Raw genomic sequence first — 19030 nt, 5'->3', positions numbered from 1 at the left:
GCAACCTCTTCACCTCCTTTAACTGCATCTTATATTTCAAAGGGCTCGTATGAGTGCTGCATATCTGAATTGAAATTTACTGCTGTGCAAGGAATCTACTTGGGATTATTTTCAAAAGGTGAGCATCCTTACGACTAACCAATGTGAAAACCTCCCTGTTGTAAGCGCTCTGCTGTATAAAGATTGTCTTTATTCACACCAGTCACTGTTCCCAATAGGGCTCACAATTTTATTTACCCTCTCTCCGACACACACATTAGGGCTAAATTTACAGGAAGCAATTTAATGTATCTGTATGTCTTTGGAATGTTGGAGGAAACTGGAGTACCTGGAGGAAAATCCATGCAAACACGAGGAAAACATGCAAACTCCATGCAGATCCAGAATCCTTAGTGTGATTGGATGTAATCCTTTTTTTTTATGCTTTGTATGAAAAATGTATTTAAAAAATTCATAGAGAAATAATGTCAAAATAAAGAAGTGTCATTTATTAGCACTTGATACTGTATTTTCCCAATTTTCCAGCGTGGCATTTTAGTAATCTATGGTGTAAAGTACAAACTAGGCTTGGCAGTCTCATTGTACAAAAATCTAGACCCATGTTAATCAGTACATAAACAGTTTGCAGGACTCAAAGGTCACAGAAAGTGAGTGACAGAGAGGAAAAAACATTTTTGTCTTACAAATTGCTACAGATAAAATTATAGGAACATTACCATCACTTGATCTGCAATGGGTCGTGTAGTTATTCTTCTTCTTCAAATCCTTTTCTTAATGCAAGGTAAGAAAATGTTACTTTTTGAATGTTTATAGTTAACACTTTAAATTAACACTAGTGGTTACATTAGTATATATCAATTGTCATGTTTTTATTGAATAATTTATGTATGAAGTGATAATTTGGCATTTAAAATGATGGAGAGCACACAAAAACTGTAACATAATTAGAGAACATATAGGCTATTCACATCTACCCTTTGAATAGTAAAAATACAAAAAATTTTTGTTTGATATGTGAAGGGGTTTATCTACTAACAATATATCACCTATCCACAATATAGGTCTAAATGTTAGATTGCTGGGACCCTCACCAATCACTAGTATGGGGGAAGTTGTATGGAGCGGTCCTCGTTCTATATCTCCCGCAGAGTTGTGTGGAGTGATAAATTGTATGCTCGACCCCTGCTCCATACCACTCCTCATAGCTGATGTGCTGGTGAGAAGGATAGAGGGACTTCAAGCATCTCGGCCCCCAGCAACTTAACATAAAGCACGTATTCTCTGTACAAGTGATAAATGTTGTTAGTGGGAAAACCCTTTAAGGTACAAATTGCACTTTATGTATAAGGGATTATGTAAATTGCAAAACATTTTTATTAAACTTGCCTTTAACACTGAGCTTTACTCTTAACTACTTTTCCAGACTAACATCCTTAAATTGTGATTATATAAAAATGTCCATCTGGTTCTCTAGAGTAAACTATAGGCAATTAAAAGTTGTTTTGATATTAGATTGATTCGCTATGTACTATGACTATAATAAGTTACCCACTAAGTATTTTATTGTGGACCTGTCTAGTGACAGGTTTGCTTTCACTGGTCTAAATTTTTTTTTTATATATACATAAAACATTTAAATTCGACTTAACAGTATATATATTTTCCATTTGCAGGTATTCTAGGGGCTTCGTTTTTTTCAGAGGAAGCTACAAATCAGTTTTTAAGACTCAAAAGACAAGCATTCTCCAGACATTTTTGGGAACCTGCTCCATCAGAAAACTCATGGACATCCACAGTTACAGAACAGGTATTTTTATTTTTTTTGGGTACGGAACATAATGTTTGCATTATTTATTCACTTATACAAAAAAATACTGTAACTTAAATACCATATTAACATTCAGTCTGACATACATTTTCCTTTTGTGACAGTTGTGCATCAAATTTGTTGATGCACATTGTTGAAGATGTTGATTACAGTATTAATACTTTAAAATATAGGTCCATTAAATGGGTATTCCATCCACAAACATATATCACCTTTTCAATGGATAGGCGATAAATGTTTGATCGATATGGGTCTGATCGCTTGGATTACCACCTGGACCCAGTCACACAACTACCCTTGCTAGCTTAAAGTACTGGCAGACTTAGAGTGATCTGGGCCCTCTGGTATTACAGGTTATGGTCAACCAGCCACTAGCCCTATAATACATTTTCTTTTGGTTAACAAATTGCATGTGAGAAGCAATACCAAAATGTCCAGTCTGTCTGTGGATTCAAGATTCTGATAACAATATGTTACATAGAGGATAAGGTTGAAAAAAGACACAGGTCCATCAAATCCCATAAGGTTGTTGCCAATTTCCTCATTAGGGGAAAAATTCCTCCCTGACTCCAAATGTGGCAATCAGAATAAATCCCTGGATCAAAATCCCAGCTCCAGAATCTAGTACTCATAAGCTGTAATATTATATTTTTTAAGAAAGGCATCAAGGTCCTTCTTGAACTTGTTCAAAGAAAAAACCATCACAACATCCTGTGGCAGAGAGTTCCATAGTCTCACTGCTTTCTCAGTAAAGTATCCCCGTCAGTGGCGTAACTACCGCAGTAGTAGCCGTAGCGGATGCTATGGGGCCCGCAGCATGAGGGGGCCCGTGCCACCCGCTGACACGGGCCCCCTCTCCCATGGCCAGAGGCTCCGCAAGGAGCCGCTATGGCTGCTACAGCGCGACGCCACTGAAGGGGTTGTTCCTACAAAAGACATGCATACCCTATCCACAGGATAGAGGATACATGTGTGATCTCTGGGATGCCAAGCGCTAAGGAGAACAGGGGACCGAAAGTGCCCCGATGTTCTCCATGACAGACCTCGGACTTCCGGGGTCTGTCTGCAGCTCCATAGAAATGAATTGTGCTCTGGTCGCGATTGTGCGCATGCGTGACCAGCGCACCTTTCATTTTTATTGAACTGCGCAGACTCCAGAAGTCCGAGGTTAGTCATGGAGAACTTGGGGGGACTTTTGGTCCCCCGTTCTCCTTATCGCTGCCAGCGATCACACATGTATCCACTATCCTGTGGATAGGGGATACATCTCTTTTGTAGGACAAACTATAGGCCGTTTTTTTTTGGGGGGGGGCTATATGGCGTTACCTACAGGGGGGACTCTGTATGGCGTTATCTACAGGGGGTCTGTATGGCGTTATCTACAGGGGGTCTGTATGGCGTTATCTACGGCTGGGGGGGTTCTGTATGGTATCTACAGGGGGGTCTGTATGGCGTTATCTACAGGGGGAGGTCTGTATGGCGTTATCTACGGCTGGGGGGGTTCTGTATGGTGTTATCTACAGGGGCGTCTGTATGGTGTTATCTACAGGGGGGGTTCTGTATGGCGTTATCTACAAGGGGGTTTGTATGGCGTTATCTACAGGGGGGTTTGTATGGTGTTATCTACAGGGGGGGTCTGTATGGCGTTATCTACAGGGGGGGGTCTGCATGGCGTTATCTACAGGGGGGTCTGTATGGCGTTATCTACAGGGGGTCTGTATGGCGTTATCTACACGGGGGACTCTGTATGGCATTATCTACAGGGGGGTCTGTATGGCGTTATCTACAGGGGGGGTCTGTATGGCATTATCTACATGGGGACTCTGTATGGTGTTATCTACAGGGGGGACTCTGTATGGCGTTATCTACAGGGGAAACTCTGTATGGCGTTATCTGCAGGGGGGTCTGTATGGTGTTATCTACAGGGGGGTCTGTATGGTGTTATCTACAGGGGGTCTGTATGGCGTTATCTACAGGGGGGGTCTGTATGGCGTTATCTACAGGGGGGTCTGTATGGCGTTATCTACAGGGGGGACTCTGTATGGCGTTATCTACAGGGGGGACTCTGTATGGTGTTATCTACAGGGGGGTCTGTATGGCGTTATCTACAGGGTGGTCTGTATGGCGTTATCTACACGGGGGACTCTGTATGGCGTTATCAACAGGGGGGTCTGTATGGTGTTATCTACAGGGGGGTCTGTATAGCGTTCTCTACAGGGGGGACTCTGTATGGTTTTATCTACAGGGGGGACTATGTATGGCATGATCTACAGGGGGGAATCTGTATGGCGTTATCTACAGGGGGGTCTGTATGACATTATCTACAGGGGGGTCTGTATGGCGTTATCTACAGGGGGGCTATATGCCGTTATCTACAGGGGGGATGTATGGCGTTATCTACAGGGGGCTGTGTATGGTGCTATCTATAGGGGGGGGCGCTGTGTGGTGGAGTCTATAGGGAGGCACTATCTACAAGGGGGGGTTGTGTGATACCCAGCGGAGGGGGAGGCCCCAGTCAAAAGTTTGCTATGGGGCCCCGTATTTCCTAGTTACGCCCCTGATCCCCGTCTTTGGTTATGGTGAAACCTTTGTTCCACTAGACGTAGATGATGCCCCCTTGTCCTTGTTACAGGCCTAGGTGTAAAAAGATCATTAGAAAGATCTCTGTACTGTCCAATTATAAATTTGTACATGGTAATTAGATCGCCTCTAAGCCATCTTTTTTCTAAACTGAATAGCCCCAATGTCCCCTTCTAAATTCCGGTGAGATGCAGCGTTGTCAAAAAGACCTTGTAAAGATTATAATAATAAAATATCACAATATCAACACTGATTCTTCACTTTGCAAGATTAATTTGTTCCTGAGGCACCATTGTAAATTGAAAATATTGTAACGTAAGAACATAACAACTTAGTTATGTTAAAGCAAAGCTGCCACCAGCATTTCACCTTTTAAACCAGAAAATACCTAGTGGAAGTGGGTGAATTTTTTTTTTAATGTAAACTATAATTATCTTCTAAGTAGGCTCTGCACCTTTAGTATTCCATTTTTTAGTGTTCCTGTGCCATATGCTAATGAGCATAAAAGAGTAATATCTTCATTCCTCAAGCCTTTCCAAGTTAACCCTGCCTCCTTACTTTTGATTGACAGCTCCTCGCTTCCCCCAGCACATACGAAATCCCACGCTTGCGCATCGATGTCCTGTTCTGGTGCGTGCGCACAACAGGACACCACAGCGGCACATGCGCAGTAACTAGATTTGAGGCCCGGACGAAGAAGGGAAGAGTGTCGGACAATACATGATGGGCGCATGCGGTATCTTGAGAGATTCCGGCATTCAGGGCGGGCCAGTTGTTTTGCGGTGGGCGGGCATAAGAAGAGGAACGAATGAGAAAACGGGATTATTACAATAAAAGGTGCAAAATGTTTGAAGACCGTTATTTACAGTCGGAGGAGGAGTTTAGGAGAGGTGATAACGGCAATGAACTCTAGACAGCAGCGGCCAGCGAGGGGTGAGTAGAATTCAATAGTTGAAATGCTAGTGACAGGTTCCCTTTAATTCAGTCTAAAGTGCCAAAAATTTTAATTCAAAGTATGGTAAACATAAAAACTAAATTAAAATAAAAAAAACACAAAAATAATAAGGAATTACTAATAGTTGTAAGATCTACAAAACATTATCTTGGACACCAGGCAAATTATTGAATATTGAAAAAATAATTATTGTGGCATGCTCATATGGACTCAGGCATTGCTTCTAGGGTAAAAATATCTCTATGCGCACAGAGAACGATGGAACTTGTACAGCTCCATGCTAAAATGATTCTGCTGTACTGTTGAAGTGCTGGGAAACAATTTGTTTTTCCAGCCAAATGGGTTGTTCTATGTTTTTGGGTTATCAGAACTGATAATGACAACTGTAAGAAACTAACATTTTGTGCAAAAGGGTGCACATATGCTTTAAATATGCATTAGTTTATGAAGCTATATGTAATGTTCCTAAAAGCTCATGAAAATATATGATGCCGCTACACTAAGAAACAGATCTCTTCTGTGCCACAGTATTCAAGATTCATTAAGGCTATATGCACACATTCTATAATACGGAAAATACGCAGCAAAACCGCAAGAAACTCTCAGGAAAAAAACGCCCCCTTAAGGTGCGTTTTTTTAATGCGGTTTTTAAATTTTGCTGCATAAATAGCGGTATTTAAATGTTGCGGGTTTTGCTTCGTATTTCTGTATAACTAGAGGGATAGAATTCGCAAGCGTACTCGCAGGATAAATTGACATGCCACAGTTTCGAAAATACGCACCGCGGGTCAATTTACGTCCCGAAAAATACTGTACATGGACATGCGATTCCTTGGAATCTCATTGTCCATGCTGGTACTGTATTAAGCTGCGGCTTTGCCACACGCAGATATACGCGGCAAAACTGCACGTAATACGCATCGTGTGCATTGACCCTTATAATGCCAATTGAGATCTGCTGGAATCTATATAGACTGTCACAAGGTATCCCGAAGTCTGTCATCACACATAACAACTAACTAGCAAGTCAGATTTTAACTTGTCCAAGCTTCTGTATTTCTCAGTGATAAGGGAAACAGAGATGTTTAGCAGCTGCATATCCTTCCTCAACTATTGAAAACTATGCACATGTTCTTTACATTTCTAAAATAATCAACTTTACATACTATTAAAACAATCACAGTGAAACCTCCCCAGAAGACCACATCTTTGAGAGGACCACCCCCATAAAAACTATTTTTCTGTGACCGATTTGTAACTACATTTTAGTCTATGTATAGTGGCCCTCTTTATAAAGACCTTCCTCGCATTCTGACCAATGTCCACCCTAGTAGAGGACAGGAGGGAACCAAGGAGTAGAGGGAGCTGCCAAGCTTTAAATCTCTTCTCTTTCTTACTTCTAAACAGCGCTGATGTATCCACTAATTGAATGTAGCACAAGGGAAGAAAGGCGCTGCTTACTGGAGGATGGAACGGAGCCATAGGAGGGGAGGTGTAAAGCTCTATGTGGAACAGACGTCATGCTGCACATTAAATGCTGCAGCACAGCCTTCCACTACCTGTTAATTAAGGGGCCAACATTTCTAGAAGAACAATTTAGCCATGCTGGGTAGCATGAGAGGTGAGACTATTCTAGGAGAAGGAAGCTATGCGGTAGACTGATGAGAAAGAGAGTGGAGCAATGTTGGGGGACTAAAGAGATGGAAGCTATTCTGGGGCCTTAGTAGGAGAGAGGAGCCATTCTGTGGAGTGAGGAGATGAAAGCCATGCGAAAGAGTGAGTAGAGGAAAGCCATACTGAGGATAGGGAAGCCATGCTTGGCCCTGGGGTGGAGAGGGAATCCATGCTGGGGACTGAGATGGAAGGGGGAAATCATGCTGGGGACTGAGAAGCAAAGTGACGTCATGCTGGGGAGTGAGGAGAGAGAAGCTATGCTGGGGACTGAGATGAAAATAAAAGCCATTCTGGGGATTGATATGAAAAGTGAAGCCATGCTGGGGAGTGAGTAGAGGAAAGCCATGCTAGGGACTAAGGAGAGGGAAGCCATGCTGGGAACTGAGGAGGAGAGGGAAGCCATGCTGGGGATTGAGATGAAAAGGAAAGTCATTCTGGGGATTGATATAGAAAGTGAAGCCATGCTAGGGAGTGAGGAGAGGGAAGTGATGTTGGGGCTGAGAAGGAGAAGGAAACCATGGGGGTGAGTGAAGAGAGGGAAGCCATGCTGAGGACTAAGATGGAAAGTGACGTCATGCTGGGGAGTAAGGAGAGAGAAGCTATGCTGGGGACTGAGATGAAAAGAAAACCCATTCTGGGGATTGATATGAAAAGTGAAGCCATGCTGGGGAGTGAGTAGAGGAAAGCCATGCTGTGGGCTGAGAAAGAGAGGGAAGCCATGGGGGATTGTGAGGAGAGGGAAGCCATGCTGGGAACTCAGGAGAGTGGAGACTGAGGAGAGGGAAGTCATGCTGGGTACTAAAAAGCAAAAGGATGCCATGCTGGGAACTGAAGGGTGGGGTCTGAGATGGATACTGTACAGTTCTATGATGTTCTATGATACACTGCAGTGTTTCTAAACATGTGACTCCCCAGCTGTTATTAAACTAAAACTCCCATTATTAGCTACAAGTCATTTGTAGGGTAAACTGGGAAGGCACAGGTAGAAGACCACTGCAGTATACAGTTTGAATATTCAGTTTACTTCTTACACGTAAGTTACTAGGTACATGATAGGACAATACATCCCAGATGCAGGGAATTAATGGAAAATGTGATAAAAACAGAATTAGTTCTTACCGCTAATTCCTTTTCCGGGAATCCTCTATGACAGCACACAGGAGGCCGACTTCATTTCTAATTAGGGACAGGAAACAGAGAGCTAAAAAGGCCCCCCTCCCCAAGCATACTAATGTTTTACAAGTTACCAAAAGGCATCACAGTACACTTAACCACGGCTGTCATGGAGTATTCCCAGAAAAGGAATTGCTGGTAAGAACTGATTCTATTTTCCCCAATCATTCTCCACAACAGCACACAGGAGGATATCAAATAACCACATTAGGGTGGGACCACAGCTGGTAATACTTTTCTCCCGAAGGAGAGGTCCCCAACTGATGAGAGATCAAGGTGATAATGCCCAATGAATTTATAAGGAGAAGACCAGGTTGCAGCTCTGCAAATCTGCTCAATAGAAGCATTGGCCCTTTCAGCCCAGGAGACTGATGCTGCTCTGGTGGAGGGAGCTCTGACATTCAGAGGAGAAGACATTCAGCCCTGGAACAGAATGAAAAGACTTTGGTCTAATCTCCAAGGCTTTGTGATGTTGAGGTAATGGATAATTATTCTGTGAACATCCAAGGAATTAAATTCTTGCCCTTTAGAATTTTAAGGATTCTGACAGAATGATTGTTAGACTACGTCTTGTGACATATGAAAACTAGTTACTACCTTTGGATGAGAGGAGGAATCTAACTTGAATATACAGTAATTCTGTCATCTAGAATTCTTAGGTGAGTCCCTCTAATGGGAAGGGCTTGAATTTCACCTATTTCTGTGGCTGAGGCGATAGCCACAAGGAAAGCAGTTTTACAAGGAAGTCTTCTCAGATCCAGTTGAGATAATGGTTCAAACAGAGTTTTTGAAAGACCACAGAGGACAATGTTTAAATCCCAAGAAGGAGTGAATTAAGAATCTTGAGAGACAGTCTGTTAGCCACCTTAAAAAATCATTTTATCCAATTATGATTGACTAAGTCCTGGTCAAATAAGGAACCTAATGCAGATATCTGCACCAACAAGGTGTTTGTCTTTAGGCCTTTGTCTAGGCCAGACTGTAGAAAATCTAAAATCTTCGCAATGTTGGGTGAAAAGGATCTGGTTGATTACTGCCGCACCAAGATCAAAAAGTCTTCCAGCCTTAGTAACAGGTTTTCTGCTGGTAATGAGGATCTTTATGACGGCATCAGATACGCCTCTGGCTTTTAAAATGTTCTCTTCAGAAGCCATGCTGCCAAACTGAGTTGATGGGGATCTGAATGATGAATAGGCCCCTGCTGGAGAAGATCCTGAGATAATGGGAGATGGAAGTTGTTTACGAGACCAAACCAGCTGCACCTTGGCCAACATGACATCTTCTGTTGATCCTTTGATGAACTCTCGGAAGAAGAGGTTCCCTACTAGCCCCATTCTAATCCCCTGAGGATGCTGTGTTTACAGCGAAACATGTCAGGGGGGCTAAGACACTTTTAATAAGCCATGTCAGACTAGCCTCTATATCAGGTTTCATTGATACACTCACGCATCATTCAGCAGTCTGCAGCTGCTGTTCCATGCAGTCATACCGTTGTATTCACTACACTCTATTCTGTCACAGTCAAAGCATAGCCGATATAGAGTCAGTGCCAGCTCACGTTGGCCAATTTTTAATTTCAATGCGTTTGTTGTTTCCTCATGGACATTTTAAAGCATACTAATAAAAGTTAAATTTTATTGTTGGCTATATAGTGGTTGGGAAATTAGGTTTCTATGTGCCTGGAGCACATCAGTTCTCTTCGTTTGATTCATTTACTTGCCAACCACTGGGGTCTTTTCAGTATTCAAAGGAACAGAACAGCACTGGTATGCTGGGGAGGTGGGGCTTTTTTAACTCTCTGTTTCCTGTCCCTAATTAGACATGACGTCAACCTGTGTGCTGTCATGGAGGATGATTGGGGAAAAAAGTACTGTATGCTTTATGCAATCTGTGGCATTGATTACATGATTTTGGGGTGTTTCGTCATTTTGTATATTTATTTGTGTGCTGTACATGTCTGCTAAGTGCATTAAAGGGAACCTGTCACCAGCATTTCAACTATTAAACTCTACTCACCCCTTGCTGGCCGCTGCTGACAAAAGTTCATTGCCGTTATCCCTTCACCTAAACTTCTCCTCCGACTGTTAATAACGGTCTGCAAACATTTTGCTCCTTTTATGGAAATAATCTGTCAGTCTTGCTCGTTCCTCTCCTTATGACCACCCACAGCAGAAAACTGGTCTGCCCTGAATCTTGTCTGAGATAACGATCATGCGCCCATCATGTATGGTCCGAACACCCTTCCCTGCTTCGTCCGGGCCTCAAATCTAGTTACTACGCATGCGCCGCTATGGTGTCCCGTTGTGTGCATGCACCAGAATAGGACATCGATGCGCAAGCACAGAGATTCTTGTGTGCGGAGGGAGGAAAGGAGCTGTCAATCAAAAGTAAGGAGGCGGGGTTAACTCGGAAAGGCTTGAGGAATGAAGATATGACTCTTCGACTGAAGATATGACTTTTATGCTCATTAGCATACAACATGGGAACTCTAAAAAACAGAATACTAAAGGTACACGGCCTACTTAGAAGATAATTATAGGTTATATAAAAATTATTTTTCACCCATTACCACCAGGTAATGCTGGTTTAATAGGTGAAATGCTGGTGACAGGTTCCCTTTAAACACTATAACCAGCATTTTCTTTGAGAGAACCACTCCCATAAAAGATGAAAAAAAAATGGTGTAATTTTGAGGTTATACTGTATTTCATGTTTTGTTATTAAAAAGATTCTAAAATATTTGCTGTAAAGTGCTTTTTAAGCATGGCATGATAATATTTACAATACAACTTTTTTTCCTTACTTTATTTAAAGGCAAGTGAAACATGGCGGTCATTGGTAAATTCTGTACAATATTACCTAAATTTGGATTTAGTTCATTCATCATACTCTCCTTCTGAGATTGGGTAAGACTTGTTAAAACTGTAATTGTTCTATTTTTGCAAGGAAATGATTAATTATGATCCATTAACATTTTGGGTGAGTTCTGGCTGCATTACTTTTTTTTTACTTCTGTCATCTTTCCACCATGTCAGGGCCTGTTCACATCAGCGTTGCCCTTCCGTTGAAGGGTTCCGTCTGAGGTTTCGTCAGGTTAACCCCTCAATGGAAAGGCAAACGGAAACCTCAGCTTCCATTTCCCTCACCATTGATCTCACCATTGACGGAAACATTGTTAATAGTTTCCGTTGGTCAACGTTGTGACAGGGTTCCATTGTTTTGATGGAACTAGTAGTCGACTGAAGGGCAATGCAGATGTGAACAGACCCTTAGGGACTTTTATTTATTTCTTACACATGTCAAATGTACAGGGTGGGCCATTTATATGGATACACCTAAATAAAATGGGAATGGTTGGTGATATTAACTTCCTGTTTGTGGCACATTAGTATATGGGAGGGGGGAAACTTTTCAAGCTGGGTGTTGACCATGGTGGCCATTTTGAAGTTGGCCATTTTGTATCCAACTTTAGTTTTTTCAATGGGAAGAGGGTCATGTGACACATCAAACTTATCCAGTATCCGTAGTTTCAGTTGCTGCACATCTCGTATCTTCACAGCATAGACAATTGCCTTCAGTTGACCCCAAAGATAAAAGTCTAAAGGGGTCAGATCAGGAGACCTAGGGGGCCATTCAACTGGCCCACGACGACCAATCCACTTTCCAGGAAACTGTTCATCTAGGAATGCTCGGACCTGACACCCATAATGACATAAATAACTCATGAAATAAAGTAACGTTAAAACCAAGCACACCATTGTTTTTCTTGTGAAAATCTCGATACGTTTGATGTGTCACATGACCCTCTTCCTATTGAAAAAACTAAAGTTGGATACAAAATGGCCGACTTCAAAATGGCCACCATGGTCAACACCCAGCTTGAAAAGTTTCCCCCCTCCCATATACTAATGTGCCACAAACAGGAAGTTAATATCACCAACCATTCCCATTTTATTTAGGTGTATCCATATAAATGGCCCACCCTGTATATGTATCTTACAGTATGAGACAAAGTATCAGATGCAGCCACACAGATGTGTATAACATACTGAAATAAAAAATATATTGGGGCAGATTTAGTACGGTCTCTGTATCTAGAATGTATTGAAACATTTTGGCGCATTTCATTTTTGATTATTTAAGAACAGATGTTTGCGCCCCACCAGACACTTAAATGTCTAGAAAAAAGGTGTGGCTTAATAGGGAAGGATGTGTGGCTTAAAGTGTGCCAAAGTGCACCAAACGAAAACTAAGCTAACCAAGAGTTGGTATAAGAAAGAGAAAAGTGTTTAGCAAGATGCGCCAAATTTATCATATAGCATGTGCCACTGTGATAAATTTGGTGCATCTTCAGACTGCCTTATGCTCTCTAAATCTTTGTAAATATGCCCCATTGCATATTAATATAAAATATAGACAAATGTAAAGTATTACTTCTGCTTTTGTAATGGTGACTGCACGTACCTCTGTTATATCCTTTGTTAAAAAAAATCCAAGTAAATATTTTGAATGTAAATTTAAATGGTCTCAATTTAAATGGTGCATAAATCAATAGTACAAGCGAATATAAGAAACGTTGTAATATATTTATTATTTTATTATCAGGCTCCTTTCCTCCACCCCCTCCTAACTCTTCACCCACTCTGAATTTACTGCTTTTTCCGTCAAAGTATCTGCTCACTGAGGGATTACATTACAGCTACCCATAGAAGTCTATGGAGAGGGTAGGAGGAAGTAGGAGCAGAAACACAGACACACACATGCTGCAGCAGCTTCCTAATTAGTGTTCCATCTCACCCCAGTGCTGGATTCACAGCTACACTACTCATTACTGCTGTATAATGTCCTCGATGATGTACTCCAGTATATATATTTTTGAGACAGTGACAGGAAAAGTGGTTGGGGATTGCTATATTTCCTCAAGATTCCTCTCATATGTGTAATAGGCTACAGGAAGTATCTGTCCCATCCAGGGAAAGCTGGATGAGATGGAAGGAATCCAGGAAAGCTGAATATCCCTAGCAAGGATTAATTTGCTAAGGACTTTGATAAGTTCTTATTTTGGGCATGGATTTTTATGGAATGATAGGCAAGTTGGAAGTGGGGTCTATCATTCCCTTCCTGTCCAGTATAGGTTTTCTCTGCAGCTCTCAGGTGTTGCAGCTCAGTTAATCTCTGAGCTATAAAGATGTGCACTTTATAGAGGGGACCATGCGAAAAGTTTCGGGTGGTTGGTAGTTTGCCACTTGTATAGTGAGGGAAACCTATGTTTAGTGCTGAGACGAGCAGAGGTTATAATTTGTGAGGATTTTTTTTTGTGCCTGAATGTAAAGGCTATACGTTTATTTCTGTCTTTTGCCACAAAACAATGAACAGGCAAAGCACGTGTTTGAACAGAACTTTTGTGTGTGTCTATGTCTCTGACTGCATTTTGCCTACTGCTGCAGATCTAATCCTCCACAAAAAATGATCTTACCGTATTTTTTTCTGTGTTCTATTAACTGTAGCACTCCTTTATTTTTAAAGGCTATGTACACCTTTGAAATCATTATTTATTTCTTTTTTTTTTTAATAAAAAATATCTATCAGTGAGTTTGGTGCAACTTTCTAAATATAAAAATTATTTTTACAAAAAAATACAAGCAGCTGTATCTTGCGCTAGGACCTGAATTTGTCAGGTCAGCAGCACTGATGGGTTCAGTGTCAGCGGGTCCTGCGTGTCTCTAATACGCAGGATCGAGCTGTTATCGATCACTTCTGAGTTATGAACTTGGATGTGATGGGTAACAGGTCGATCCTGCACTGAACCCGCCAGTCCCGCTGACCTGACGGATGCAGGTTTCAGCGCTAGATACAGCTGCTCTGTATAGAGGATAAAACGCAGCTGTATCTAAAAAAGGAAAAAATAATTTTTTTATAAAAAGTATTTAGAAAGTTGCACCAAACACACTGATAGACATTTTATTAAAAATAAAATAAAACGATTTCAAGGGGTGTACATAGATTTTAATGAACTTAGAGTACTTCTCAACCGGAAACGGGCTTGTTCATGAATATTATGCCAGGACTACTGTAACATAGAAGTGGAGGTGGAAGGGATGTCATTAAGTAGATTTCTATACTAAAACAATAAACAGGTTTTTAAAAACTAAAATATAGATGGCGGTCCTTAAACTAGGCCATCAATATTATCTTATATTAAAAAAATTTTTTTTTTTAAATAAAAATGCTCTTATGTTTAGTATACGCTTTGCATTTTGATGCAATATTACAATTAGTTATGTACATCTGGGAATGGATTTTAGAAAATGATCTTATTTGTATACACACTAAATGACCGCCAATTAATAATAATGGTCATTTCTGATATATTAAGGAGTTAAACCAGAAAAATATATTTGAGTGATTAATTTCAGATATAGCTTTAGTCATTAAAGGAAAGTCTGGTATATTAAATACTTCATATGCCGTTTTAATTATTTGCCTTGTTGGAAAATATAAATAATTTACAAGATTATCAGTTCCTATGAGCTAAGTGCATAAAATATGTAGATGCTATTTAATTTTCCTTTAGAACTTCCACATACATTTTTACTTTGATTCAGAGTAGCTGCCATATGCAGTAATGATTAATAAGGAATTTATATACACAATTAATGTAATAATTGTAAGTAAAATATGTCACAAAACATATGTTCACATTTACTTGGCATTTAAATGGTTACATTTCTAATGGAATGTACTGATGACCTTAATAAGTTTTTTGCTCCTATACTGATAACAAAATATCATATTTTCTTGTATAACATAAAAATACAGTATAAGCTGTACACAATAAGGGACTGCAACAATGTATTTGTATCATTCATCCCTTAGATGTAAATTTCCCTCCCATTTATAATCCATATTCAAATGAATGCTGAAGCAGCTGCTCATTTTAAATATGAATGAATAAAATAGATAATAAATAGTGAATAATGTTCAGTTTCATTTAAAACCTGCCATGTGTGGTGACATGGTAGATATTTTGGAATACACCCGCAACATATGAGAGAATTACATTATAACTAGTAAAGAAGGCCACTACTACCGAATTGTATTTCTAGGACAAATGATTTTCTTACATGTTTATCACCAACTAAGACACCTTGGGCCTCATTTGTTAAAGGGGTTGTCCAGGATTAGAAAATAAATGTCTGCTTTTTTTACCCCCCAGAAACAGTACTATCCTTGTCGTTCGGATGCGTCTGGTATTGTAGCTGAGCTCCATTCACCCCATTGGGGATGAGCTGCATACCCCATGGACAAGAGTGATGCTGGAATCCAGGACAACCCCTTTAGAAATGTTCTTGTTGTACACAGCAAACAATAAGATTTTTGCTGTCATTTTCTAAATCTAAACTGAGCATTATAGCAGTCAAATAGCCAATCATTTAATTGCCGCTAAACCAACCAATCGATAGCATTCTTATTTATAATGAATACTAATCATTTCCTTCCACCTCTATTTCCTCCACACATGGAAATGGAGGAAATGCAGGACTGGCCACTCTACTACTTGTTTATAGGTCTGCTGGCTCCTGCAGCTCTTCTTTATCTATCCCTCTATCGATGCATGATGCTCGCTCTTTTCAATCAACCACTTCCCTCTACTGTGCCTGTCACAGTGAAAGTGTATTCCCTCACGAATGCACTAAAGAAAAGTATTCTTCGTACCCTGGCACCTAGGAAATTATCAACAACTTGTCCAATTGGTTGTGTAAACAAATTTAACTACTCCTATTCCTTGCCTCCGCCCTAATAATAACAAGAGAGAATGTAGAACAAAATAGTAGTAAAGTAGAACTCAATATTAGAAGGCATACCTCCCAACATTAAAGTATCGTAAAGAGGGACAATCGAAGCTGCAAATTTTTTTTTCATTTATGCCACGCGTCTAACAATGCCCATACAAACCCGGTTCAGTCCACAAAGTATCATGCTCCCATAGTGCCACCCCACAGTATAATGCCCCTATAGCTGCCACATACAGTATAATGCCCTCATAGATGCCCCCATACAGTATAATCCCCTCATGAATGCCCCGAAACGGTATAATGTCTACACAGATGACCCCAAACAGTATAATACCCCATACATGCCCCTGTACAACATAATGCCCCAATAGTTCCCCCCATACAGTATAATGCCCATAGCTTTCCCATACAGTATAAAGACCCCTTAGCTGCCACCATACAGTATAATGTCTCCTTAGCTGCCACCATACAGTATAATGCACTTTTAGCTGCCCCCAATACAGTATAACAAAACACAATTTGCCTATAAGGCAACTAACCCTATTTTCAACACTACTAACAGAAGGTATTGAATTGTTCTATTCACATAATTCGTAAAAATGAAAAATAACCTTTTATTAAAGGCACGTAGCCTAAATTCTGAAAACAACCCATGAGCCCAGAAACGTTATCACTTATATATATGTAATGGTCAGTCTCTGCTAACAGAAGTAAAATTAATATACTGTCTATACTAGAGGGAAGCATCTGCAGACCACTATCCAAGATTTGATTCTGAGCTGATGGTATGTTAAAAACATTCAACAAAGCCCCCCCATGTTTTGCAGAGATGGCATCCTCAGGGGTACAATGGGGCAATGTACCCCTGAGAACATGATCTAGAAGTCAGGGGCTCCCATTGGTAACGCTCTGACCGGGGCTTCCGCTCCTAGAGGGAGCCCCTGATGTCACTGTCCATATGTGGACAGTGACGTCAGGGGCTCCTTCTAGGAGTGGAATCCCTGGCCAGAGCATTGACAACCAAGACAGGATTCCCCCCCCCCTCCCCGGCCAAAGAGCCTACATTGCTCTGGACGCCAAAGTTGAAAGCCCGATATCATGGTCCATATATGAACAGTGACATCAAGGGCTTTCCAGGGCTCAGCGCTTAAAGAGGCTCTGTCACCAGATTTTGCAACCCCTATCTGCTATTGCAGCAGATAGGCGCTGCAATGTAGATTACAGTAACGTTTTTATTTTTAAAAAAACGAGCATTTTTGGCCAAGTTATGACCATTTTTGTAGTTATGCAAATGAGGCTTGCAAAAGTCCAAGTGGGTGTGTTTAAAAGTAAAAGTCCAAGTTGGCGTGTATTATGTGCGTACATCGGGGCGTTTTTAATACTTTTACTAGCTGGGCGTTCTGATGAGAAGTATCATCCACTTCTCTTCAGAACGCCCAGCTTCTGCCAGATCACGCTGTGACATCACTCACAGGTCCTGCATCGTGTCAGACGAGCGAGGACACATCGGCACCAGAGGCTACAGTTGATTCTGCAGCAGCATCGGCGTTAGCAGGTAAGTCGATGTAGCTACTTACCTGCAAACGCTGATGCTGCTGCAGAATCAACTGTAGCCTCTGGTGCCGATGTGTCCTCGCTCGTCTGACACGATGCAGGACCTGTGAGTGATGTCACAGCGTGATCTGGCAGAAGCTGGGCGTTCTGAAGAGAAGTGGATGATACTTCTCATCAGAACGCCCAGCTAGTAAAAGTATTAAAAACGCCCCGATATACGCACATAATACACGCCCACTTGGACTTTTACTTTTAAACACACCCACTTGGACTTTTGCAAGCCTCATTTGCATAACTACAAAAATGGTCATAACTTGGCCAAAAATGCTTGTTTTTTAAAAATAAAAACGTTACTGTAATCCACATTGCAGCGCCTATCTGCTGCAATAGCAGATAGGGGTTGCAAAATCTGGTGACAGAGCCTCTTTAAAGTAGTGATGTGCCCGGGGAGTCCTCGACGAGTGGAGAGTGAATGCTGAAGCATGGAGCTGAGGGTTCCTTGCTTTAGCATTGGATTCAACTGTATCTGCGTCCTCAGGAGGCAGATACAGTTGACACCGTGACTAACCACAGGTTGCCTGGAACACCACCCGGAATCCGGGACTGTCCCGCTGAAGGTATGAAAGAAGGTGATGCAGTGGAATTATTTCAATTACTCAATAATGTAATCGAACTATACAAAGCTATCTTTGTATATAAATAATATATTTTATCATTTACATAGATTCTATTTAGCATCCCAACATTAGATATAATGAAATATGAAGCCATATGCAGACCAGGAAATCTGAGCATCTGAGCCATGTCTTTGGAATTTCGCAAGTGACTATTATTCACCCATAGACCAAGCATTGGGGACTTTTAAGCATTGTATTAGACACCTTGATCTTTTGGCAGATTGAATACAACTGGGTACAAGTAACTTATTCTTTAAACACAATTATGAATTTATAATAATAATATTGTAAATATTTAATGTATGTAACATTCATTAAACATTCACTATGCTCCTTCTTGTAGGAGGCACATGAAATCGTATGTCGATGATCTCTGGCCCTGGGAATCCAATCAATAGGATGATATATACATGCAAAGTGGTCCTGGATATAATAACAAATGTACATGTAATTAATTGTTCAATATTTGCAAATAAATCTCATCTTGGTAAGTTATAATAAATATTTTGTGATATAATTGAAACAAGTGTATGTCATTTATTATATATTAGACTATACATATTGTTCCCAGACATATAGGTATAGCCATTCAGAAATGTAATTATTTTCTCTTGAGAACACTGTTCCAGTCTATGAGCTTTAGTGTTTCTTTTACCCGGTTAAATTGAAAGAACTACTCTAGAATGTTTTCTCTTTATTATACTCCATCCCTGAATTGCGTTCCCTATTTGTCAATTTACTTTAAGAGGAAAGAAGGTTTTTACACCAACATCGAAGTTACTTATTGAAACCT

The 19030-nt window shown here is 40.7% G+C and overlaps 1 protein-coding gene across 1 annotated transcript; it reads left to right on the top strand.

Annotated features, from left to right (window-relative positions):
- Positions 1-621: 621 nt before the first annotated feature.
- Positions 622-18763, top strand: C2H3orf85 (chromosome 2 C3orf85 homolog). The gene is made up of 4 exons (XM_075853475.1): positions 622-781; positions 1674-1807; positions 11025-11116; positions 18581-18763. The coding sequence occupies exons 1-4, from the start codon at positions 733-735 to the stop codon at positions 18633-18635; spliced, it is 330 nt and encodes a 109-aa protein (XP_075709590.1). The 5' UTR covers positions 622-732; the 3' UTR covers positions 18636-18763.
- The last annotated feature ends 267 nt before the right edge of the window (positions 18764-19030 follow it).

The sequence above is a fragment of the Rhinoderma darwinii genome, chromosome 2 (genome assembly GCF_050947455.1).
Source record: "Rhinoderma darwinii isolate aRhiDar2 chromosome 2, aRhiDar2.hap1, whole genome shotgun sequence".
NCBI lineage: Eukaryota > Metazoa > Chordata > Amphibia > Anura > Rhinodermatidae > Rhinoderma > Rhinoderma darwinii.
Note: the sequence above shows the minus strand (reverse complement) of the source record. Positions and strands in the feature narration are given on the sequence as shown.